The sequence below is a fragment of the Dysidea avara genome, chromosome 5 (genome assembly GCF_963678975.1).
Source record: "Dysidea avara chromosome 5, odDysAvar1.4, whole genome shotgun sequence".
Taxonomy (NCBI): domain Eukaryota; kingdom Metazoa; phylum Porifera; class Demospongiae; order Dictyoceratida; family Dysideidae; genus Dysidea; species Dysidea avara.
In genome coordinates, this window is record NC_089276.1 from 28,227,325 (window position 1) to 28,254,578 (window position 27,254).

The 27,254-nt window shown below is 36.2% G+C and overlaps 2 protein-coding genes and 1 long non-coding RNA gene across 9 annotated transcripts in view; 1 reads left to right on the forward strand and 2 right to left on the reverse strand.

Annotated features, from left to right (window-relative positions):
- Positions 1 to 13,257, reverse strand: part of LOC136256648 (uncharacterized) — a 30,645-nt gene extending 17,388 nt beyond the window's left edge. Inside the window, exons 1-2 of one of the 3 annotated variants that reach the window (XM_066049623.1) lie at positions 12,443 to 13,257; positions 10,016 to 10,285 (exon numbers count right to left, since the gene is read on the reverse strand). In XM_066049623.1, the coding sequence (XP_065905695.1) occupies positions 10,016 to 10,063 (48 nt within the window). In that variant the 5' untranslated portion in view covers positions 10,064 to 10,285; positions 12,443 to 13,257. Of the gene's footprint in view, positions 1 to 2,071; positions 2,157 to 2,893; positions 3,079 to 10,015; positions 10,286 to 12,442 lie in introns of those variants that run through there. The other 2 variants (XM_066049625.1, XM_066049624.1) reach the window with 2 other exon arrangements.
- On the forward strand, positions 501 to 22,341 carry LOC136256650 (uncharacterized). Of its 5 annotated transcripts, none has more exons than XR_010701582.1 (6): positions 501 to 2,162; positions 2,217 to 2,275; positions 2,502 to 3,589; positions 7,168 to 7,284; positions 20,526 to 20,579; positions 22,141 to 22,341. It is a non-coding gene; the product is annotated as an uncharacterized lncRNA (long non-coding RNA). The 5 variants fall into 5 exon arrangements; XR_010701584.1 differs by having other exon boundaries at positions 501 to 680; positions 2,082 to 2,162; positions 2,217 to 3,589; XR_010701585.1 differs by having other exon boundaries at positions 502 to 648; positions 2,082 to 2,162; positions 2,217 to 3,589.
- On the reverse strand, positions 13,345 to 26,606 carry LOC136256649 (protein NLRC5-like). The gene is made up of 3 exons (XM_066049626.1): positions 26,474 to 26,606; positions 22,280 to 22,342; positions 13,345 to 20,307 (listed from the first exon to the last, which is right to left on the reverse strand). Exons 2-3 carry the CDS (start codon positions 22,311 to 22,313, stop codon positions 13,442 to 13,444), a joined length of 6,900 nt encoding a protein of 2,299 aa, XP_065905698.1. The 5' UTR covers positions 22,314 to 22,342; positions 26,474 to 26,606; the 3' UTR covers positions 13,345 to 13,441.
- Between the last annotated feature and the right edge of the window lie 648 nt (positions 26,607 to 27,254).

Consider the following 27,254-nt stretch of genomic DNA (forward strand, 5'->3'; position numbering starts at 1 on the left):
ATCCATGGTTCCAGTCAGCCATCTTCATTGTTCTAGCCTATCAAATTGTATTACAACTGAATTAAAGCATTTGTTTGGTCAGAAGGAAAAATGGCGTGGGGACTAAAACTCTTGTGTTTGTCACCAGACCCTACTCAACGCAGTGGGTGGGGGCACGAGATTACATTTGAATTAACTGATCACGTGACACCGGTGATATTACTCTAAATAATGCACACCTCGAAGACTTTGTTGCTAGCGCTAAGGAGCACCCTCTGCTGAGGAGACTTTTGAATTGCGTGAGATCGATGACTGTGAGCGTGTGAGCGCTAGAAAAAGGTTGAAAGCGTGTGACTTGACAGGCCTGCAGTACCTGACTCTAGTCTCGCGTGCCAGACGGTTTGTATGGGGTGGAAAATAAACCGCCGCCCCCACACAAACCGTCTGGCACGCGAGACTAACCTAACTCGACACGATACAGTACAAGGTAGGCATTCCAGTATCCGAGACTTTTTAATAATAAAAAAATTCTCCGTATACTCCCCGATAAAATCCTGGCACAAAATAACAGCTCGTGTTTAACTTGGGGTTGCTCCGTCGTCCGAGCTCCAATGAGGATGAAAATCGCTATGGGATTTGTCCACACGCTGATCATCATGAAAATCTCGTGTACGTTTGTACATGTAAGTACGTTTGTACATGTAAGTAAGTTTGTGTTGTTTTGTAATCTTTTCAAGCCTTGTAATGTATGTAGAATACTTTAAAACGTATTGCCGGGTGGAAGGTAGTCACTGGTGCTTACTTTAAAGCGCGTAGTTAATTCGCTTGGGTTAGCGATTTTCAGCTCCAGAACAATTTTCTGATGGCTGTGTCATCAGCTCAAAAGTATAAACCACTTCAAAGTCGGCCGCCCAACAATGCTGTAATTGAAACCACAACTCCACCTTAGGAGTATATATTGTTGCATCATTGCGGCACCTCCACTTTAGTTGTTTACTTTTATAAGTTAACTTGATGTTCTTGTTTACTTGATATAGCCACTTTTCTATGGGTATACACCATTTTATTGAGAAGTGTGCAGTAGGTGAAACATTTTGTTCACCACAAAGCATACAAAGATCACTGAGATCCGATAAGATCTGAAGTTACTCTCATTACATGTATGAACTTGCAGCTAGAAGCAATTCCAGTTTCAAGATATGTAGTCCAGATTGCTAGATGGCTAGCTGATTCAATTGTGCCATTTTCCCCTTAAAATGTATGGGGAGCCCCAGACAAAAAATGTACCTTTTTTCAGTTCTTAAGCACTGTGCATGCCAAAGTAGCTAATTCCAACCCAACAAACTATATATTTCTGAGATCGGCAATCAGCACCCTATCTTTTGAGCATATAAAAGTCCATTTTTCCAAAATTTAAAAATTGGGTTGAAATGCCTATACAAGGCTTTACATCCTGCTCTTTCTTGATCACTTCACAAACTCCTATACACTCGAATCACCATTTATCAAGGATTCTGATGAGCTATAGAGATCTCTGTAAATCAAAGTATACGGAAGCTATGGCGCCGTGTTTAATAGACGGTATAATTTTCACGGTGTAAATTTAATAGATGGTGTACCTACCTATCTACTACCTGGCACCTGTAAGTGTTTTCTTAATGTTTTTAACATTACTGTAGCTATTTGATGTTGAACTATTCCGTAAAAGTGATATTTCTATAATTCTAGTTTTTACACGAGGAATTAAGTTTAGCGGTTCCACTTTTAAACAGTATCAATGTTGGAATGTCCTGTAGCTACGTGATAGTAGTTATTGCAGATTGCATTTTCCATTTAAAAATTGCATGCACGAAACTGAAATGCTTTGTTATACGGAACAAGTTTGTGACATCGGGACTAGCTTTCCATTTTGTAAAAGTACCTCTGTGAAGGATTTTCTTTGAAACCGGTGTGTATTAAAGTAGCGCATGCTCGGTGCAATTTTTAACAAAAGGAAATACAATCTGCTGTACAGTAACCATAGATATTTGAGTACACGTACGTAGGCTCTAATATCTATTGCAGTATCTATGCACCTGTGACATACATTCACCTCTCAATAGTTTTGTAAAGCAGGCCATCTACCAAATCACTCAGCAGAAATGTGAATCCCTTTAATGTTCAGCTGGAACTGCTTACTAAAAGTAAGAACAATATGAGATTTTACACATATCTTAAATTATCCTACACAAAATTAGGCCGCTATTTTTAGTGATGAGGTTTTGATGTGGAAAAAAGGTTACAGATGAGCATTTGGGTGAGTTTTGGCACAAACTTGCAATGAACACATTTTGAACATGCAAAACAACTGTCACAGAACTAAACCATTTGGGAAATTAACTACTGGCTTTTGCTGGAGCTCAGGTGACCACGCATGGTGTGTTTAATAACACAGAGCTTCAGAAATCACTATACCAGTATAAGAAATTTTGCTGGAACAAAGCCATCTGTACTGAATCTATTCAAATGTATTCTTGTTTCAGTTCTCAAGGGATTCTCTAAGACCCTTAATAATTTTTGATTCAACTGCAGTAGAAAGTAGCAGCAGCACCAGCAGTAAGCAACAGCAGCAAGCAACAGCAGCAATCACCAGCAGCAAACAACAGGAGTGGTAGGCAGGTAGGCAGATCTAGAGCTAATTGATTGTGGAAAGCGGTGGTAAGTTAGTCCATTCACAAGTGAAATACAGTATAAGGTTTAACTGGATCATGATGATGCTATTATGAGGCAAAAACATTTTAGTATGCTTGAGTACACTACAGTTTTATACATAAGGATTTGTATGTACAGGGTACAGGTATGTATACAGCTCAGTATAGAATCTATGATGTATACATACATGCACCTTCTAGCTATAGTTAGCTCAACTACTCACTTAAAGTGGTCTTTCACTGAAACACTGTTGGGAGATGCAGCAACTAAGCTCAGTTAATTCTTACTATAGTTCTATGGTGACTGTGCTCCTCATTTAGCTAGCTATGAGTTTTGTATTTTGAGAAAATCGATTCCAGCTAGCCATACGCACAATCTTCAGCAGTGCACCAAGCTGAATGATGTAGGAGTAAGGAAATCAGTACTTATATGTTGTAGGACTTAGTAATAAACAGGAAATAGCTAACTAAGTTGACAACTATTTAAAAACATAATCATAGCTAGTAATGTTATCACAGTGTGTAGTTATTACTAATTTCATAATAATCAGTGCAATATAAAATTTATTAATACTCTAAATGATTTCATTCCAGTGATGGATGCCTCACACTTATATATGGCTGCCTCACACTAATATATGGCTGCCTCATGCATCAAAATAGACATATAGGGACGTTACTCAGTGGCATGAACATGCACAATACAGTAGTATACACCATACATGCAAGGTCACACCAACTGATTTCTGACACGGTATTACATGTGCAAGCCCCACGCATGCAAGGGTGTTGTTCGCTATTTGCTATTCTTATAGGCCACTAACTAACTAACTAGCTACCATAATTTGAATTTACTATGAGGTAACACAAAGCGGTCAGGTGAACCAATTGCACGTCCTGTGTTGCAGCATCGAAACCAAGTAAGTGTGCAATTAAGTATATAGTCATATTACAATGATGGCATGGAACAGTAACGTTTTTGCTCAAATGATGCTCTATATATTCTGCTTTCACAATACTGTAATGCATTTGTGTGTCTGTGTTTTAGAGGGCCTAATTTACACACACACACACGCACGCATGCATGTACACACATGTGCACACACACACACATGTACACACTACACACTATATGATGTAGTTGAACTGAACTATGTGTAAGGTCTTGTTTATAATCTTGTTGATTTGGAGTCACCATAAAGCAGTACCTTGATGCTGTTTGTTACATCAATCTTGCACAGAGAAACACCATTGCACCCTCTTAAAATTTATTCAAAGCCAGTACATCTATCTGCTAGTGTATAGGCTAAAACCTTTAAAATACAGGAAATGTTATATCAAAACTCTTTACAGAAAAATTCCAAACTTATTGTTTACTAGATCCTCCAACATTCAGTCTAGACGTGTGCCAAAAGCCACAACATCAGTCTGAAACCTCTGCATTCAAACTATACTTAAACAACATTGCATTATAAATTGTTTTGTCTGTAAGACCTGATTGCTTTACTTAATCAGTTAGGAAAAATAGCTGCCCATAGGTGGCTGAAATGCAGATCACGAAATTTTAGTTTTTAAATATATAATTATGTAAATAGCTGTATGTTATTACCGTATAGCTGGTTATTTTCGAAACAGAAAATTTCGCACAAGATGCAAAATCTGAATTTCGAAGGATTTTAATTTCGAAGAATTTTAATTTCGAAGAATGCATATTTCAAAGTCCGGATGGATTTCAAATAAACGGAAATTTGTGTCACAAAATAATGAAGATGCGCGAATCTTTGCCAGAATCTGACTTACTCATAGAATAATTCCATCTCTGTGTACTGGAGAGAAGACTGAGGGAGTCTCGACTGGAGTAAATTCACTGTAGTTTGCTATCTACCGTACTGATTCTAGAGCAGATGGCATCAATTCCCATTTGGATCACCTGTTTTCTGGTTATTGGCACAGTAATGATACAGTTTATCCATTATCATCAGTAATACTGAGCTAAAACTCGAGGAATACGCAAGCGAATCACCAAAAGTTGGATCGCTGCTTTCACTTGTGGGAATTTATTTTCGAAGAACAACCGGACTTGGGAATTTATTTTCGAAGAGAAGGGCCTCTTCGAAATATCCGAAAATAAAAACCTTTCGAAAATTACCGGCTATACAGTATTGTATACCTTCTTGTATAGTATAATGTTAATGGTTCGGTATACCCACACATACTGTACTAGCTTCTTGTTGTGACATATTTTACACCAGGTGATAAGCAATTTTTCAAGTAGCTACACCTATGCACTGATTTGAGTAACACTTAAATGTTCCTGACAACCGAACTGCATTATTATTTCTTGCAGATCATATAATATCGTGCGATTTCACTAACTGATTAAAGTTCTTAATGGGCACAGACATGCACTGAGAATAAAGACATGCACTTAGAATAAAGACATGCACTTAGAATAAAGACACGCACTTAGAATAAAGACACGCACTTAGAATAAAGACAATCACTTAGAATAAAGACACGCACTTAGAATAAAGACACGCACTTAGAATAAAGACACGCACTTAGAATAAAGACACGCACTTAGAATAAAGACACGCACTTAGAATAAAGACATGCACTTAGAATAAAGACATGCTTGTACCTGCATAATTTGGACACTTGATAATGATCCCAAAGTATCAATAAAAACCTTGATGATCACGACACTTCCAGTTGGTCCCAAGGTGTCCATACCATAATATACAGGTTTCACAACAGTCTATAACAATTCAGTAATGCTCTGATGAAATCTATACAGTATCATATGTGACCGAATTAGATTCCACACACATCCAATTTTCTGAATTTAACCAACTGTAACTTGACTGCTCATAAGCTATTGGCCTAACATTTTTGCACAATTCTTCCATAGCATTGTAAAATATCACTATTCCTACATTGAGTTATGGTGCTTCAAAGTCATAATAGTGGATGTGTGTGGAAACCCAAATTCAGTCATCTATAGAGAGAAAGCAAAACCTTTGGTGTTAAAGTGAGCGTGATGTCATTACTTTTTCTTAAATTTACACCAGCAGAGTATAATTCATGTATGCACACTGACAGTGGCAAAGCAGACATGGTATATATTTATAATTGTCAGCAGAGAAGGTTGAGATGCACCACCTCTAGAATTACATGATTTTTACAAATGAAATCTGTTAAAAATCTAAAAAATGCCATGCAATCACTGCAGTAATTTTTCCTCAAGTCAGTCCTTTTCTTTACCAAGGATGACATGCTACGTAAACTCTTAGAATTGTCTATTTGCATACATCAATTAATAAAATTCTTTTGAAGCCTTCGTTAATGTAAATGATAAAGACAGCATCTGCATGCTCATATCATATTTGAGTACCATATACTTTTGTCACATGATCTGTCAGTCTAAAAGAATGATACAGTACAGCTTCACTGACATGCAGTAATAGTTGGTCATAAAGTACATACCTATGAGTAGGCTATAGGCTTCTTGATACAACAAGCTAGAATCTTGTAATCTATAAACTGTAAACACCAAACATATGGTGCATGCAGGCAAGTAGTATCAAAGGATCTATACACACGTAGCTAAGATTTGGAATCCTGACCAATCTGTATACTTAAACAGCACTATAGCTGCAGACAAGGAATCTTATGTACATATTATACATGTAGTATTCTAAACAGACAAGGATCATTAGGCCTGCCTTAAGTTAACCAGCAATCATGTTCACTAGATCTCAGATAAGTGAAACTGGCCATTATAGTTCATGTGTATCCAACCACAATGTTACACATGCAGGTATCACAAGTCACAACACATTAATATGGCTAGGTGTTGAACATATTTTGATAGGGTTGCATGACCGTGATGAAAACATGTGTGGGGTCATCATCATAATTTTCCTAATTTGTCTTGTAAAGGTGTCCATGGTGCTTTTTCTTCAGAGGCGATAAGTAGCAACATCAAATTCTTTCACAGCTGTGCGGGACTTTTAGAAAAACAATTACAAGCGCTACTTTTGCCAAGGGTGATGTACGATGGGTTGGACAAGGCTATATCTGAACACCAGCAGCACTGTACAGCTTTGGTTATATCACTGACACATTAAACAGTATATATGCAGATTGGTCAGGATTCCAAATCTTAGCTACGTATGTAGCTCCTTATTGCTTTGATACTACTTGCCTGCATGCAGCATGACGAGATTGTAGACACTATCAACTGGCCTATAGCTTTCTCATAGGTATGTATATTATGACCACCTATATCACTACTTAAACAGCACTAGCTGCATGATTTCTGGTTGATATAAGGGCCTTATGATCCTTGTCTGTTTAGAATACTACATAATATGTACATAAAATGAAACTGGCCATTATAGTGTATAATGTTACACATGCAGGTATCACAAGTCACAACACATCAATATGGCTAGGTGTTGAGTATGTTTCATTGATAGTAATTTTCACTCTGTAGGGTATTTGTGTTGTAAAGGTGTCCATGGTGCTTTTTCTTCAGAGGTGACAAGTAGCAATGTTAAATTTTTAAGAAATGGACCACACTGAGCTGCACAGGACTTTTAGAAAAAAATTTGTAAGTACTTTTAAAACTATAAACACAACATAATGTGTGATCATGATTTTGACTGGGAATACCAGCCTTAGTGTCTACATATATATTTAGAACTATCATTTTAAGTATTCACAGTGTTTGTTATAGCACACACTGTGAATACATTTTCACACACTTTACTATTCCTTACCTTCCAGATCATTCACTTTACAAGTAGCCAACAATCACCATTTTAGATAGCCTTTTTGTGCGATTGAAATTATTATATAGGTAAGGGGGTGCATGTCAGGGAGAGCAAAGAGTTGTCAGTACCCAAATGGTAAAGTCAAAACTTACTAACAATCTCTAGTATATCATGATACATTGATATAACTGATTGGCTATATCACCACCTTGGTATGTTAATATTATCGTGGCAGCACAATTTTATTATTATTATTAACAAAGCCCTGTAAGGGTAGCATACTAATGTAGGCAATCAGAATAGTAAAGTGTTCAAGAGTCATGTGGGGAAGCCAGACATATGGTATTTGGAATTTAATTATGTTATATGTTGATGGTTTAGTCATGCCAACGCCAAAGTAAACTATATACTATGAGGTTTTAAGGTTTATATCAGCCACTTGTCTCAACTGTATAGCAGTAGTAAAATGCATTTAAAACCTTGTAAACATGAGTAGCTTTTACTTCTGGTATACATCCACCTTAAATTTTAGCTTATATCAGCGATTGTGTATATGTTTGTCTTGCAAATATTACAGTTATTTCTGCTATTGTTTGTCTTGCAAACATATGCGAAAATAGTATCAAAGGATCTATACACACGTAGCTAAGATTTGGAATCCTGACCAATCTGTGTACTTAAACAGCACTAGCTGCATGATTTCTGGTTGATTTAAGGACCTTATGATCCTCGTTTGTTTAGAATACTACATGTGTAATATGTACATAAGATTCCTTGTCTTTCACTAGATCTCAGATAAATTAAACTGGCCATTATAGTGTATAATGTTACACATGCAGGTATCACAAGTCACAACACATCAGTATGGCTAGGTGTTGAACATGTTTTAATAATATGGTTGCATGACCATGATGAAAACATGTGTGGGGTCATCATCATCATAATTCTGTAGACTAATTTGTCTTGTAAGGTTCCATGGTGCTTTTTCTTCAGATGTGACAAGTAGCTAGCAATGTTAAATTCTTAAGAAATGGACCACACTGAGCTGCATGGGACTTTTAGAAAAAAAATTGTAAGTGCTTTTAGGCACAACATAATGTGTGATCATGGGAATACCAGCCTTAATGTCTACATATATATTTTACAACTATTGAGAAATCTCATTTTAAATATTCACAGTGTTTGTTATAGCTCACCCTGCAGTGGTTGAAGATATACACGTACCAAATTTTCACACACTTTACTATTCCTTACCTTCCAGATCATTCACTTTACAAGTAGCCAACAATCACCATTTTAGATAGCCTTTTGGTGCCATTGAAATTATTATATAGGTAAGGGGGTGCATGTCAGGGAGAGCAAAGAGTTGTCAGTACCCAAATGGTAAAGTCAAAACTTACTAACAATCTCCCTATTAGTAACATTACTGGCTTGACTCTTGGACACTTTACTATTCTAATTGTATATTTGTACATTAGCGTGTTACCCTTACAGGGCTTTGCTAATAATAATAATAATAAAAATAAAATAGTGCTGCCAATAATATCGACATAACAAGGTGGTGATATAGCCAATCAGTTATATTCATGTATCATTATATACTGTAATGATGTGGGGGAGGCCAAACATATGGTATTTGGAATTTAATTAAGTTATGTGTTGATGGTTTAGTCATGCCAACCCCAAAGTAAACTGTGAGGTTTTAAGGTTTGTATCAACCACTTGTCTCAACTGTATAGCAGTAGTAAAATGCATTTAAAACCTTGTAAACATGAGTAGCTTTTACTTCTGGTATACATCCACCTTAAATTTTAACATATAATGGCGATTATGTATATGTTTATCTTGCAAATGTTACAGTTAGTTCTACATCGTGATATATGTTCATATGGTGATAAAAAACCCTGGTGATATATGATATAGAGTTTTTCTATATCATGGCAGCACTATAATAAAAGATTCAGGTAAAGGCTGTACGAGATTCAGCTGTGTTGCATACCCCTTGCTGTGACGTGTATTGTGTGAGCATCTAGTACACGGCAGTACTATTAATGCTATTGATGGATACTATTAACCTATTATGATAGAACTAATAGTGCTGAAACATGAATTTCCTAGCATACTAGTCTCCTCCCCGTTTTCGACAAAGGATCTTTACTCTTAGTTCTCCTCTTGGGGTTAACAATCAATAAGTTTCAGTAGTACCTTGGTTTGGATGTCTTGTCTTGCCTGACTCATTTCCATATAAGACTATTTGAAATACGACAAACATCAGGTCTTCAGCAGATTATGTTATGCAATGGCAGCACAATAGTGAAGTTTATAGCAGCTGCTAGTACCAGTGCCTTGTTAATAATCTGATTCAGCTTAGAACCTTAGACTAATTTTGGTGCCATTTTCATATATGCTTGTCAATGTGATTACAGTGGTGTCTTACCAAGAGTTCATATGACACACAATAGTGTGCCGTGCAACCAAGTACAGCCGATGCGGGTGTGCGACAGACAAGTATGAAACCAAGAAAACACTGCATGTTTTTCACGTATCCGTAGCTCAATAAGTCAGTACCTGAATGGATTTTTGCTGTGGAAATCCTTGGTGTAGGGTATCTCCCATTCCAAATTAGAGTTGAATCCACCCTGAGATACACGCCTTCAAAGTTCATCTTATTTTCTTCATATTTTCTTCTTAATCATCTTCTATTTTTATTTATTTATCAATACTGTGAAAACTAAAAATGAAGATCATATATGCTAACTGTAAAGCCCATAGTAATAGTTTCATAATGATCATTTGGAAGATTTAGTGATAAGTAAGACTCTTTAGAGAAACTTGAATCTATAATCCAATAAATAAATAATGGTTATGTAGTAGAACAACTGAGTGTTATATTAGAATGGATGACTGCTCTATAATATCTCAATGCAGAAATATTTTTCGCATTTCTAAATCTTAATTTCAATAATATTTACCAATGCAGTAAGCAAAGTGGTAGGTGGGTGGTTGACTGAAAACAAAGAATTAATGTTGGCCTAAGGACAATGTGAAAGTTGGGTGGACATCAACAGCCAATGTCCAGCTTATAGAATTATACTTGAAAGTTTTAAATCTGGAATGCGGCAAGTCAGTATAAGATTAAATCTTCAACTTTTGTTAGTCACATTCATTTTTAGACAGCACCAGACATTAGCCCTTATGGTTACTTCAATGTTGATGGATGATGCAATCTTCTTTCATAGCCAAGTTATTTTTGCATGAAATGCAATTTATATAGCAAAATCCAAAGTAAATTCAAGGCTTTGTTTTATAATGGTGTAAAATGCAACACTGCAGTAGGATTGTTACATTTTATGTGCTTAAACAAATTGTGTTAGTTTAACCAAATAGTGCATTAGTGTTTTACTGTTTGTGTGATCCATGTTCAGTCTTCATCATTGATAATGGGTTGGATCATGGTATCATGAATCACATTACTATCATTAAAATCCCTCCTTCTGTTACATGTATAGTACCAATAGTAGAAATAAACTTCTACATATGATTATAAATTTTATGATTGCCACTATCTGTGATTGTATCTGCAAATACCTGACTTATTAGTATACAAATCTTGAGGCATTCTTTACATGTATTATATTTATCAAATACAACTGTGTAAGTACTATAGCTAATTTTATACCAACATTTTTGTAATAATAAGAAGTGGAATACCATCTCAAGAGAAGTCTAATTTGCTACTTGCACTAGAAAAGTTTAAGTACAGTATTTGCTTGAAAATTTTTTGGTGGACGAAGACTTAATCCAGGACCTTCATAGTTCATACCCAACACTTAAAGGATTGTATCTATTATGTGCTACCAACTACATGATGCCTTCCTTAAAAGTGAAGGTTCCGGTTTAATTATGCCCTAAAAGTAAATTTGAAATGTAGAAAAGTGAGTATTACATTATTATATTAAATTGTAAGCAAAAGCAATTTAAGTGACTGTTATGTTAGCATGTAAAACTAAATTCAATTTTGACATTCATTGCATAAACTAAAGGTGCCATTTAACAGGATGTAGCCTTCAAAAGCATGCTAGTGTGTGGCCTAATTGTACACTAATGATGTCATAATATAACAATGAAGCATGCTAGTGTGTGGCCTAATTGTACACTAATGATGTCATAATATAACAATGAAGCTTGGTAGTGTGTGGCCTAATTGTACACTAATGATGTCATAATATAACAATGAAGCTTGGTAGTGTGTGGCCTAATTGTACACTAATGATGTCATAATATAACAATGAAGCTTGGTAGTGTGTGGCCTAATTGTACACTAATGATGTCATAATATAACAATGAAGCATGGTAGTGTGTGGCCTAATTGTACACTAATGATGTCATAATATAACAATGAAGCTTGGTAGTTGTACGTACATAGGATATGTATGATATCACAGAATTCACGATACTTGTGATCAGATCTAGTCTTATAGCCCTTACAACTTATCGTAGTTTGTGTTGTAAATAAGGTAGCAACTTGACCGGCTTGATGTTGTTGTTGCATAGCCCTAACATGTTTGAAAGTTTCAAGCAGATTCTATAAAAGCATGGGAAGTTATGAGTTGTCAAACTTTGATATCTGATCTGACTTATGTTGCCGGACCAGGGTAAAATCATGTACTTGCAGTTAGCCAGTATGTACATGTGTGCACACATATTCACACATGCATGTAAATACATGCGTATAGGAATTGCATCATGCTAGTTACACATATATACATACATACATACATACATACATACATACATACATACATACATACATACATACATACATACATACATACATACATACATACATACATACATACATACATACATACATACATACATACATACATACATACATACATACATACATACATACATACATACATACATACATACATACATACATACATACATACATACATACATACATACATACATACATACATACATACATACCAACTATGGTAGCATTCTTCCTTGTACATAACAATATCAATATCACTCACGAGGAGTACTTTGTTGTTTTCAGTGGTAGTAACAGGTTTGGGTTTGCAGTAGTGTGTGAGAACTGCAGGAAAAATTTGTCACATAGTATCCCTAACAAACCACTACTGCTTAGTGTAATTTCACAATGATGGGGTAAAACATGAGGAGTTATGATTAATGAAACTTGTAAACTTGGAAAGGCTTTAAGACACCTTGTAGATCCAGTCCCTTACTGTTCCCTTTATTGATGAGGTCAATTGTGCACCACATGCTGGAGTACTAGTGATACATGATATCATATATCAGAATGATAAAATATACGGAAATACGTAACTACATTTTTCCTGCCTTTGAGCTTCTTTACATTAGTTGGTTTTGTTTACGTACTGTAGAAATTTAAACTCAGCAGTTTGCCAGTTTTCAAGTGTGCAGTTTGCCAGTTCTCAAGTGTGGAGATATTTTGGTGTTCTCATAAAAATTTAACTGGCATACCAATAAGACCTTCCTATAGAGCCAACGATACACTCTAGGAATTAAATTGGCATGGTCTTTAGAAAGAGGTGGTCTTATTCTGAGGTGGTCGCTTTAAAGAGTTACGTAATCGGTGATCACTAGATGAAATTTTCTAATGTATTGTTCCATTCCACCATCCCATTCCAATGAATCCAGACGCCCTTGATTGTTGCATGATACTTGTATTAGTTATTGGCAATGCCATGCTGACAATTTTTGACAAATAATACACTTTTACGGCATCAATACACTTTTGCTTTGCACCATCATGTGGCTACCAAATGGTGTGCCATAGACTGGGTTGTTTTACGAAATGGCCTATAGCTTTTGGTTCTGTGGGCATGCATGGATCTTGGCAATTTTAAATCTTATTTCTGAGTTGTTAGTAATATATTGTTGTGTACACAAACATACAAGCACAATATATACAAATTTATTGTTCTGCAAAACTACTAGCTACACTGTATTCTTTCCATATAACATCATGCTGTCAAAACTTAACGTAGCTAAATCTTGCACAGTATCACGTATCATAGAAATTCCAGCACCAAGCATACCACAGTGACTTAGGTTGAGATATTTCAATACCACACTGTCACAAAGATCTGATATATATCTAGCCACTTCATTGCTTACTATGTTATAGCTTAAGTCAAGTTCTTTCAATAGAGTACATTTTAAGGCCTTTGTAATGTGTATCAATCCAATTTCTTCCAGCTCACAGTCAGATAATCCTAGTGATTCTAATGATGAATTTTTGGCTATGGTGATTGCTAATTCACAAGCCGCTGTATCATTTATAGAATTGGAGTTCATTAGTAATTTGTTAATGGAATTGTTTTTGCCTAATGCCTTTGATATCATGATAATTCCTTCCTCTTGCAAATTGCAGTTTGACACATTTAAGTGTTGCAATGTTTTATTACTTGTAATAACACTTGCTATCCAATTGGCAGCTTCATTGGTGATATTGCTGAATTCCAGTCCTAGGTGTTCAAGAGATGTGATTGAATTAAGGGAATTTGCAATGATTATAATCTCTGAGTCCAGGATGTATGAAAGATCCAAGTGTTGCATTATCTTCTTGCTTTTCAGACAACCAGCCACACTATCGGCTACTCTGTCATTAAAACTGTTTGATTTTAGAGAAAGATAATTTAACTTTATTAAATTCTTGACAGCCCGGAGGATCTCTATCATTCCTGTTTGTGACAGTTTACAGCCTGACAGATTCAGATGCTCCAACTGACAGTTACCAGCAATAACACTAGCAATTCCATTAGCTATGGCTATTGCATCTGCAGGTTGATCAATAACAGGGTTATTGCTAAGATCTAAAACTTTTAAAGATGTCATCTTCGACAAGGTATCAGTGATGCTTAAAATTCCTGCAGTCTTCAAATTGCAATTGCTAAGCTTTAAGGAGGTTAGTGTTGAATTTAATAATGGGGCAATCTGACTTGCAGTTTTACTGGCAATATTGATGTTTTCTAAATTTACATGTCTCAGTGGAACATTGTTTTTAAATGATACAACAATGTTTTTGAGTTCTTGTTTACAATTATGAATTTTCAGACTTAGTTGTTGGTTCACCTGTAATACATTAGTAATTATATCATATCCTTCATCACTAAAACTGCAGTGGCTTAAATCGAGGTCATGAAGAAAAGCATTGGTGATAATTAGGTATGATAAATTTTTTGCTGCTTGGCTTTCTATGGTGTGGTTAGCCAAATTTAATGTTTTTAAGCTGGTGTTGTTACTCAAAGCTTGTGTTATGTTGTTCATTCCTATTTCTTGTAGATGACAATATGCTAAACTCAGAAACTCTAATGTGACATTGTTCTTTAAGGCCATAGCCAGTTTGTTAGCTGCTTCATCTGATATCTTATTAAAACTTAAATCAAGATATGACAAATTTTGCACTTTGTCAAATATTGTTGTTAACTCTTCTTCATGCATGTGACAATCTGATAGCTCTAAATGGCTTAATGCATTGTTGTTGGCAATAAACATACCAAGGGACCTTGCTATATCTCCAGATATGATGCTGCCGGTGATATTGAGATGCTGGATGCTCCTGGCTGTTTCAATGACTTTCATGATCATTAAAAAACTCTCACGCTGTAGAGCACAATTGGCAACATTTAGGATTTCCAGTTTACAGTTCTGATCAATAAGAGATGATAACTTGTGGGCTACACTAATGCTTACTGTGTTTGAGCTGACATCAAGGCATACCAGTGATGTAGAGAACTGCAAAGAGTTAATAATTTCTGCAAAACTAGCTGGCCTTACTATACAGTTGCCAATTTTGATATGTGTTAAAGTATTTGCAATTGTGCGCAAGGTAGAAGATAACTGAGTAGCACCTCTTTCTGTTATTTTGTTACAACTTACATCTAGAGTCTGTAAGCATTTTTTGCTCCTCATACTAGCAAAAATTACAAGGGCTCCATTCTCTTGTAATCTGCAATTTCGTAACCCAATATTTTCTAGCTTGGTAATCTTGGAAATAGCTATAGCCAATTGAGTAGCAATTTCGTTTGGAATTGTGTTACAATTTAATGCAAGGTATCTTAATGATGATAGGTGTACTAGTGATTGAGATATACACAATAGTCCTGGTTTTTGTAGTTTACAATTTGATAAGTCCAGATGATATAAAACTGTGTTCTTCACAATGGCATTTGCTAATATTTCTGCTGCCTTGTCTGTAATGAAATTTGAACTTAAATTAAGGTGTGTTAACAGGGGCATAGTCTTATTAATGCAAGTGATGTTGCTGTATATCTGCTCTTCATCTGTTGATTGCAAATCAGGATCAGCAACAATGACTGCTATGTGTTCAGCAACCTTATCAGTAATTGTAGAATTATTTATTGTAATGCTATTTAATGGAAGATTTCTTAGTGACTTTGTAATCTTTTCCATTCCTTCATCATGTAAGTTATTGTTGGAAAATGCCACACATTCTAACTGATAGTTTGTTTTTGCTAGAGCATTTATTTCATTGATCATTGCACTGTCAATGTTAACATTGTGAATTGCTAGTTGTGTCATCTTGGTTGTTTCTGTTTTAGCTTCTTCAGTTATTTGTAGACAGTTAGTCAGTAAATGATCACCTTTGCAACAATGAACTTTCATTTCAGTATTGTCTTCTGTATTTGATGTTACTATCTGCACAGACTGATCAGTGGTTTCACAGACCTTCAGTAATGAGGGCTTTGTTGAAAATGTTAGTATATTATCATAGTTGAATCCATTAGCTATATCATTGACATTAGACTGACTCTTAAACCCGTTTACTTGCATCTTGACTTGTGCAATTTCCCTTAACATTTTAACAATTGGTTTGACTTTGGACAACTGCATATTTTGATAAGACAGGTAAACTTTTGACATCATCTTCTGTTTGCAAATGCACAATTCAGAAATCACCTGCTTGTTGATGTCACAATTTACCATTACAAAATAAACACTGCTGCAGGGAACATGTAAGAGTGACTGAAAAAGCTCACTGATGTTCGTACTCTTGTTTATCACAATGGTGATATGATTGTTATTGATTATTTTTGTAACTGATGGATCACTGGAGTGCACTACAAATTTTGAACTACTTGCAAAAGCATTGGCTACTTTACAGTCATTCAAGCTGTTGTAGGATATATTTAATTGTCTGACGTGTAATAAAGACGCAAAGTCACTAATCTTTTTTGCTGATGCATTTGTTAAATTATTGTCAGAAAGATTAAATGAATCAACTTTGATTGGATGTTTCTTAGATTCCATTGAAAAGCAATCATAAAGTAGTTTAATGCCATGATCTTCCACCTTACAACCTGAAAAGTCAATCACTTCCCAGTGCTTAGAAAAGCTAGCTAGGTCACATCCTAATTGATAGGTGTGGGAAGGTGAAATGCAACAATTGTTTAGCTGGAGAAAATTAAGTGATGGATTGTATTTCAAAGCGTTAATCACATCTTGGACATCAATACCATGGCAAAACAACTGAGTTTCAGTACACAGTATATACTTCAGAATTCTTGTCTTTTCAAGTACATTTGTAAGGCGTATTGCATCTTTCTCTAGTAAATTACATTTGCTTATGTGAACAGATCTTGGATGCAACATTGATATCAACCTTTGAAGATCATTTGCTGATAGATTGCTCTGTAGTATGCAAAGACTGTGTATAACTGTTTTCTTCTGCTCGTGCAGAAAAATCTCAATGTTTTTAAAAGTATGGTGATCTATGGTGTGGTTTATCAAGTAGATACTAGTAAACCTGTTTTGATGCTCCTTGTCAGTAAGGCTGTTTTTGATAACTAAAGGAATTTTTGACTTCCAATTCAGTACTTTATTCTCAAAATCTGTTGCAGCAATGGTGTTACAAAGAACAGCATCATCAACAGACACTATCAGTTCCTCTATTACACAGCACTGAAGAGACTCAACCAACATTGGTATAATTGCAGTTGTTGAAATATTCTTAGAAAGATTCAAAGTTTTAATGTAAACCACAAAACGTCTAGAAAAAATTGGATCAAAAAGTGACTTAAATCCACTATCTTTGATGGCACATTCAGATAAGTCAATAAGAGTCCATTGTCCATCATTGCTAGTAACAATAGTTGTCCCTATTTGGTTCAGTGTTTCAGTAGTGAGTGAGCACTTGGTTAGCTGAATAACCGTAATCATTAGAGTTTTCTGTTGCAGAATTTGAGTCAATTGCTCAGCATCACTGTTGTACCCAATCATCTTAGTTTTGGATAACAATATAATAGCTATTCTATCATGATCATGAAAGCTTTTCAGCAATGAGAATGTTTCATCACATTCGATGTCTGTCAGCCCAGACTGAAATACTGCAATTTTCTTGATGTTTTGGGAGTTGGCGATTTCATTTATATCACTGTTTTGAAGTTTTGTGTTCCATACATGAAGTCTGTCAATGAAATTGAAATCACTTAGAAATTTTGTTTTGTTTAGGTTGAGCTTAATCAAATAAACATCGGTAGAAAATTTTAAATGTGTCCTAACTGTTACAGACAATGGTTTCTTTAAAGCAAGTTCATTTTCATGCAATGCAAAGGAGAAAAATGATCTGCTGACATCTGCATCAGTCAAATGGTTGTTTGAAAGCTTTAGTTCCTGCAATTTGAAATACTTCACCAAGTTGCAAACTGCTCGAAGAGAAGATGATGTTAACTGATTACAAGAAAGATCCAAACATTCAAAATTCACCCGATCATTGGAAATCATTGTTGATAGTACCTCACAACCAGTGTCCCTTATCGAACACTTTGATAAATTTAGTTTATACCATTGCTTTGTAGTTGATCTTGTTATAAAGAACCCTAGGGTGTGCATGTGAGTGCGTAAAAGGGTGGTATAACTAAGATCAATAATTTTATCTTCCAACAAGTTACCAGCTGCAACTTTCTGACACATTTGATCATTACCAGCTTCCAAAAAACAGTGGAACAAAAAAAGATACTTAACTTTATCATCATATTCATTCCAAGCTATCCCTTTTGTTCCAACTAGTTTGCTCATCCATGTATACCGTTTACCTGCTAGAAAGTGTTTCAAAGCTGAGGAGTTGCCACCAGTCAACCCAACGTACATGACCCACATGTTCAAGAATTTACTGCTCCAAAAGTTTTCTTTCATTTGTTCTATCTGTTCATGTACTGATAATGAAGTTATGTAGAAAGCAGCCAAAAATTCTTGCATTGAAAAATGTAAGAAATTGAAAGATGTTTGTTTAGTGAGATTTGTAAAATTGAAATATTCTATTGCTTGTAACAAGCCCATACCGTTTATGCAGTCCCTAAGTAATTTCGACTTCGGACAGCAGTCTTCGATATCTGAAGAGCAAAAAGCAGCTTTGTCCTTACCAAGCAGAACAAATGCTAGTTTAGATAATTCAGCCAACAGCCTGTTATAAGGACTAGGCAGTTTTGAAAGTGACTTAATGTCCAAAGTTAAATTTTTCTCCCTCATTAAATGTCGTGCAATTGTCATGCAAATGAACTGATTATTGATCTCCGTTTGATTTTTTGGCATCCTACAACCATCTGATTCCTTTAAAATGCAAATAAGTATGCTCATGTTTAACGGTATGTAGCACAAAGTATTGATAAATGGATTTTCTTTTAAATATGCAGTTACTTTTTCAATTTCCTCTGGACTATCATGCAATGCACACTGTATGTACTGCTTCCTATCCTCATCAGTGAAGCCTAAAATTTCTACTCTGCGGTCTGCACTTCTATGAAGATGTGCTGATGCTGTTGGTCGTGATGTTATGATTAAACTGCAAAATGGCAAAACACGTCTATTGATTATATCAGCAACAAATGATTCATTTCTCAGCTTTTCAGGAAATTCATCATATCCATCAAGTAAAATTGTTATTTCTTTGCCTTGTGAATGCTCAAGATAGTTTGCAAAGACATCAACTTTACTGGCGATTTGTTGACATGCATGAGAGTATGTAATATACTTGGCAAGGTCAGAGAATGATGCAATATTTTGAATGCTGGAATTACGTAAACAAAGCATGAACAACAGATTACCTTTAAAGAGGCTTCCAGTAGCCCATTGAAAAGTGATTTCTTTTGATAAAATGGTTTTACCAATACCAGGTGCTCCTTCAATAAGCACCACATAAGAACCATTCATCTTTCCATTTTTCATTTCAACTAGCGAAAATACATCCAATAGATTTCTTGTGTACTTGTAGCTTTTAAATTGCCAATGCTCTGATGATTGGTTTTTTAAAAGACTGAAATCATCATCATTACTGTCAGACTTGCACCGTCTGTCTAGGGTTATCTCACCTTTATGCATTCTGTTTTGAATTGAAACTACTAGTGAACCTTTAGTACACTTTTCCTTGTGTTGAATAAGTGCCACATTCACATAGTTTTCAGGTTGGTAACGAGGCCAATCATCCTTGGAATTTTTATATCGATCTTTTTGGTACAATTGTTGTAGTAGCTCCTTGGTATTATGCAACACCATCGAAAAGTTATCTTTCAAGCTATCAGAATGGGTTATTGTACATGGTGCTACATTACAATATGGTATCTTTTCAGTGACCTCAAATATTTTTCCCCATGATGCATTTTTATCATTATCAAGCCATTCTTTCCACATATCATTGCAACAATCCTCGGTTTTGTGGCGATCTTTTTCTATCATGTCAAGAACACCTTTGCGTAATTGAAGAAGAGTGCCTATTTCTTTCCAGTGAATGCCATATTCGAGAGTGACAAAATTGCACAAATCTTTTAAAGCAGGTTTTGTGAGACCTACACGTGTAAGTAAGTGGAAAATCACATACTATTATACTAGTTAGCATTATATAGCATCACACATACACACACACACATTAAGCAAAGCATGTTTTAAAGAGATTGAAATTTAAGTTACATGGTGTGAAAGAACTGTCAATACTGCAAAGGTTTATCATACATGACTATATATCATTTTTCATTTTGCATAACATTATCATTCTTATGTGCTGTAGGTGACTGCTGACCAAGTGCAATATTAGAGAAAGTGACTAGGTGCCAGTCATCAAGTAAGGGTAACAGGATGGACCACTGCTTCAATTTTTAAAGCATATATATATATATATACAAGTACACAAAAAGTTTGGAATTTTCAACTAGAGTAGGGACCATAGCACATCGATAAAAAGTACTGAAACAAGTTGGAGTAGTCCATGATATTAAATCACAGTAAAACAATAATAAGTGTTTTATCCTTATCATGCTCAAGATACCATAACGGAAATGCCACAGTAGGGATATAACACTTCTTATTGTTTTACTGTGATTTAACATCATGGACTACTCCAGCTTGTTTCAGTACTTTTTATCAATGTGCTATGGTCCCTACTCTAGTTGAAAATTCCAATTTTTTCATGTACTTGTTTGTTAACTTTTAATTTTATTATGATGTGAACCCACGCATACTGCATCTATGTTCAACCCATTACACAGAATTTCAAATCAAGAAGTGTTCAGAAAGCACCTCTACAATCTACGCATACCAAAAGAAATGGTGCCACACACCCCAATTATATTAGTTATCATCTGAATAGTGAAGTATCCATTACGCAGTTTACGCTTTGCTGTTGGCTATGTTCAACCCGTTACACAGCAGTACGAATCAAGAACTGTTTGAAAAGCACCTCTGCAATCAAAATAGCTACTATGAAAAATATGAACGATTTCCATTATGAAAGGAAGCCATCACATGCTACCGCCAAATCGACACCTTTTGCTGTCAGCAAAGATAAATGGGACACAAAGGAGGACACTGGTTAGTCCATGAAGAATGCATTGTACGTACTGCAGTATACTAAAAGGTACCTCTCAGGCCAAAGTGGCATTGAACAGTGAAAAAATCAAGCTCGTAGCCTTAGCCGTAATTGAGTTACGCTTGTCTGAAGGCATCAGTCGGTCAGTCAGTTACTTAATCATTCAGTAGGAAATTCCATTGAATAAAAAAAATTTAAAATTCCATAGCAACTTGTTGAAAGTGCATTCGGGGCGATCTGAAAGCTTGTTTGGGCTTAGTTTTACTTTAAAAATACTGCCTCCTTGTCGTCAGGGAAAATTGAAGCTGGGGATATTATTTCGTGGGCCACACCTACTCCTTTGTGGTCCCTACTATACAGTTACTATCATACCGTATGATCCATGCAATTAAGATAATGGAGGATAGGGTCCTTCTCATTAATGTAGAAAATGTGGTAGACATATTTTTGTCAACCTGATTACAACATTTTTACAAAAGTGATCAGTTGTATCTACAACCAAACTTTAATAGGGCCTGTGTGACTTCAAAATAGGTAGGGTTTCAAAAACTTATAAATTCAAAGGTGGTGGCCAAGAAATTGCTGCATGTAATATTTTAATTGTTCTGTGCATGTCCAAAATATAGAAATTTTTTAGGAACTAGGAATCCTCTTAGATATACAATATACCAACTGATGCAAGTGACTAATAAACAGCACTTTACTTTTTGCGCAAATTATTGGTATTTCATATCCATCAATTGCATGAATATGTACAACTTTAAAATCTAATGCATTTCAAGTTATGATTATTGTTCATATTATATGTTCTACACAGGATCAGATCCAAGAGCTGGCAAGGGAGAGGTACAAACAAGCTATTATCAAGTTGCAGATGGTTGGAGAGAGACGATTCTCTTGTCATGGTGTATGTGTAGCTGCTGAATTACAACAGTATACTTAGTTACTAAACTTACTTTGAGATCTAAATTCTTGTATGCTGCAACTCATAATGAAAGTTGAAGTGTTCAGAGCTCTACCTGTGACAATACAAATATTATACTAAATATGCACTGTAAAATGGGCAACAGTAAAGGGGATAGGAGATGAAGCCTTTATGGGTAAGAGGTTTGCAGGCTGGAAACTTCTTATATAATAAATAATGAACTCTAAAATAATACTAGCCAACTAGCTATACCCAATGACTTTCAGTCCCTTGATCTAGTGCTATAATATACCATTATAATTGTTATACCGTAATCAGGAAAAATTCGCCGTCAAAAATTTTTTATCACTGGCTGTATTGACAAAAATTGAAACAATGAGTTCTTTTTAACTATAAGAATAATTGGCGCATACAAATAATCTTAATGTTAGGTAGCTATTCCATCAAAAATTTTTCGTCCATTATGCCAGTAACAAAAATATGTTGCATTGAAATTTTAATAGACGATTATTTTCTTTCCTGATTTACAGTATGCATATTGTGAGCATTTCAAATGTAACCCAATGCATCAACAATATAAACATTATTTACAAAGTTGCAGAATTTTACTCATGCAGAGATTTTATATACCCAGTTTCCACACCAGCATGATCTCATATGTAATGCCATCCACTGTAGTCATGTCCAGCACGACATAAAGGGTCCTACTAAAAGTCCAGTGACAAGTTTCTGTTTCCACAACATCATGTCAAAAATGGAACTGTTGACCACAGAAACACTCGTATAAGGTATATACTCCTTGCAGGAGAGAATTCGTAGCACATGTGTTCAATGTGGCAATTCACACACTTGGGCATTATATGTAATTTAGTCCGCTTAGTCCTATCTTGGGATAGACCATACCAGTGACCATCAATATTGCATGATGATGGTCAGATCAGAAAACATTTTCATCACTCCACTGTTTTCTTGATCCCCACTTCCTTCAAACTGCATGTAGCTGTCGTACAGTATCATCACCCATACATCTAATGTGACCTGACTAATGAAGGCTCCTCAGAGCCAGCAATCGATAACTGCATATACCAAAATTAATGCCTCTGACAAATTATTTGCCTCCGCTGTTGGTATCGAGACACTCTGACACATAGCTAGTTCAGAGAAATTGGTTGTGAAAGGTGGTAAGGTCTTACATCAGTAGCTAGTCTATGTCATTCAAGTTCTGTACCATGAAATGAAGCCGGAGCACAATAGCCTTGTATAGCTACATATATTCCATTTGGTGGACACGGAAAAGGTTAGATACATGACGTAAAACTAAATGTAGCTAACCGGGCTCAGTATATGAAAAGCTTTGGAGCATGCACAACATACTGTAGCTAAATGCGGCAACAGCGGTAACAACACCGTCAACAGCAACATCAGGTGCACCCAAGGCCGGAGGAGATGGTCCAGCTGGTCAGGCCTGAGCCGGACCAATAATCTGGAGTTGGACCAACCATAGATTATATTCCCTAGGGAATATATAACCAACTAGCTGACCAGCTCGAACTATATTACTTTCATGCAATCTCTGGATGATCATATCTACACGTACATTTCAGATGTTTTTGAAAATGCATGGCGCAAGTAGTTACCTACAGTTTTCCAGCCTAACTAAAGCACAAAACTACACATACAGTACTTCCAATTACCTTACAGTACAGCATAGCATTTGCATCATTTTGTACAAAAATGACTGTGGGTTCTACGTATCACGTGTGCTGACAGTTGGCATTTATCACGTGTACGGCAAGTGCCATTGATTCTAAACCAGCACACATATCACAGTTCAATCTTCATAAAATAATCATTAGCATTTCTTGGCTTGGCTTCTTTTACTGGGCGAAGGGCTGGCAGTGACAAACTAGGCACCTCATTCCGTGGCAGGAAGCTGTACACCCATAGATCTACATTACATGGCGGCCATCTGGATGAGATTTTGAGTAGAAATCACTCCTCTTCAACTACCCACTCGTCCTGTCGAGATACTGAGAAAACTCTCAGTCTCACCCCACATCACGCCATTTTCGAATAGTGATTGATCTCGTGACTATCCACCAGTATTTTTACATGATGATCCGTTCACTTCATTGCATACAAACCAGTATAGTAGTATACTATATTTTTGTAGCTGTGTAGCCTTTGTATTGTAGCTGTGTGAATTCACTGTAGTCGTAAATACTAAAAATAAATTAATTATAGATATAAGGTGCCAAAGGTGGTCATGCTGCATGCTGAGTGGGTTCCCTGTGAAATTTTTGGGGGAAGTTGTTAGATAGTTTTACTTTAAAATTTAGCATCAATTTCAAGGCATTTTCAAGCCTGTAAATTGCAAAATTCTGCAGCTCCTGCGCACCCCCATGCAGACCCTCTTGAACTGACTGTACACTAGCTGAGCCATAGCTATAGCAAGTTTCATGCTGTGTCCCCTGTATGTCAGGTCTACAATTACTTACCTAATATAGAAAGTCTGAAGAACAACAGATAGGCTTGAGATTTATGTTGCTAACTAGCAGTGAAATATCACTAAAATTGCATATCTGAATGTCTAACTTTCAAAAATTTCCTGTGGGGGCATGCCCCCAGACCCCCCTAGAAAGTAATCTGGTACATCACAGACCCTATCCACTGGGTAGAGATTATAAGCGCCCTTTCCAGCGGGCACTTATAATCTCTAATCGATAAGCCCCAGCGGATAGGGTCTGGGATGTACCAGACTACCTAGAAAGCTCGTGCTTCGCACTTCGCAGAGTGTGCTTCGCACACTGTGCAGCAGCTTTTCTCATTGGTAACACCATGTATATAGTAGCAACTTCAACATGTACCCCTTTTCAGCTATAAGTAGGCATTCCAGTATTCAAGATTTTTTAATAAAAAAATTCTCCATATATTCCCCAATAGAACCCTGGCACAAAATAACAACTCACGGTTTAACTTAGGATTGCTCCGTCATCCGAGCTCCAATGAGGATGAAAATCGCTATGGGGTTTGTTCACACGCTGATCATCATGAAAATCTCATGTGCGTTACATATAAGTAAGTTTTGTGTTGGTTTGTGATCTTTTCAAGGCTTGTAACGTATGTAGAATACTTGAAAACTTTAAAAAACGTACTGTCAGGTGGAAGGTAGTCACTGGTGCTTACTTTAAAGGGCATAGTTACTTCGCTCGGGTTAGCGATTTTCAGCTCCATAGCAATTTTCTGATGGCTGTGTCATCAGCTCAAAAGTATAGACCACTTCAAAGTCATCATAACAATGCCGTAATTGAAACCACAACTCCACCTTAAGTATTGTTGCATCATTATGACACCTCCACTTCAGTTGTTTACCTTCATAAGTTGTTAACTTGATGTTTTTACTTACTTGAGATAGCCACTTGCCTATGGGTATACACCGTTGTATTGAGAAGTGTGTAATAGGTGAAACATATTTGCTCACCACAGAGCATACAAAGATTGCTGAGATCCGATAAGACCTCAAGTTACTCTCACTACATGTACAAACCTGCAGCTAGAAGCAACTGCAGTTTCAAGACAGTCCAGGTTGCTAGATGGCTTCCTAATTCAACTGTGCCATTTTTTCCTTTTTAATGTATGGGGAGCACCGGAGAAAAAATGTATTTTAAGCACTGTGCATGCCAAAGTAGCTAATTCCAACCCAACAAACTATATATTTCTGAGATCGGTAATCAATACTCTTCTATTGAGCATAATATAAAAAGTCCATTTTTCCAAAATTTAAAAATTGGGCTGGAATGCCTACTATAAGTCACTAAGTCTAAGTCCTTGAAATTAGGTTAGGTAAAATCCTAAGGCTGCAACACATGTTGCTGTCAGACCTTCAGTGCTGGTCACTGTAAAGTACTAATAATAGCAATATACAATGGCCTGACCAACTCAATTTTCCCTCCTCCGGCCCTGGGTGCACCTACGTAGCTACATGCAGTAAGTTGTTTTTTGCATGGTCCGGCATGAAGTTGGACCCCTAGTTGGCGACCTGGCCCGGCCGCAAGCCGTTAACTGGATCATTATGATGGGACCAGTAGACCTATATGCTACAACTTTATACCTAGCTACATCATAGATTTATAAACCCCATGCCTACATAGACTATGCGTACAGTACATAAATTCATACGTATATAACTAGCTATACAGTGCCGTCAACATACAATTAAATTAACCTTGAGTGGTCCGGGCTCAGGCTGTCACTGCCGGGAGAAACAGCAACTAAGTTTTTACAGTGATTTCTTCAGAGAGTTCTATGCTGACTGTGCTTAGCTAGCCACTGACATGGTATTTTATCAGTGAGATTTGTATTTTGAGGAGAGTCGCGATGAGGTAATCGCAGCTGGCTATATAAATCACCCAACATCCGGTTCATGTAATGTGCATGCATTAGTCTAGTGGCGCCCGACACTTATCATGCGAAGAGGTGGGCGCTGCCAGACCATGCATGCATGCAGGGTATTTTCATGTCGTATAACTGTAGGACTCTCCGTCGACATTTCTTAATAAACAGAAACAGGAAATAATTTAACTTATAGCTGAACAGCTGTAGGAGTCATCAGTACAAAATTCCGGCATTGCTGGGCCATGCATTTTGTCAGTATATGACTGACTCCTGTCGAAATTTTGTATGACATTCATACTTCCAATTTTACAGTGTAGTCTATTTATACCCAAAGTACCGATAACTATGTGGGAATTATTCTTGTCCTCTTTCTCCATAATTGTCCAGGCTAGATACTGTATCGAAGCAGGTTTCGTGGAAATATACTTTCAAATGTGTAGATATGAATCAATAAAACCGCAGAATACAAAATCACTATAAAAACCAAAACAATATTTAGAACTTTCAATTTGCATGAACTTTTAAATCTAATTTTCTCATGTCTATAAGGTATTAACATATAGCACACTTTGCTAGTGCCGAGAATAAGTAGCTAAGGCAGTCAAGTTGAA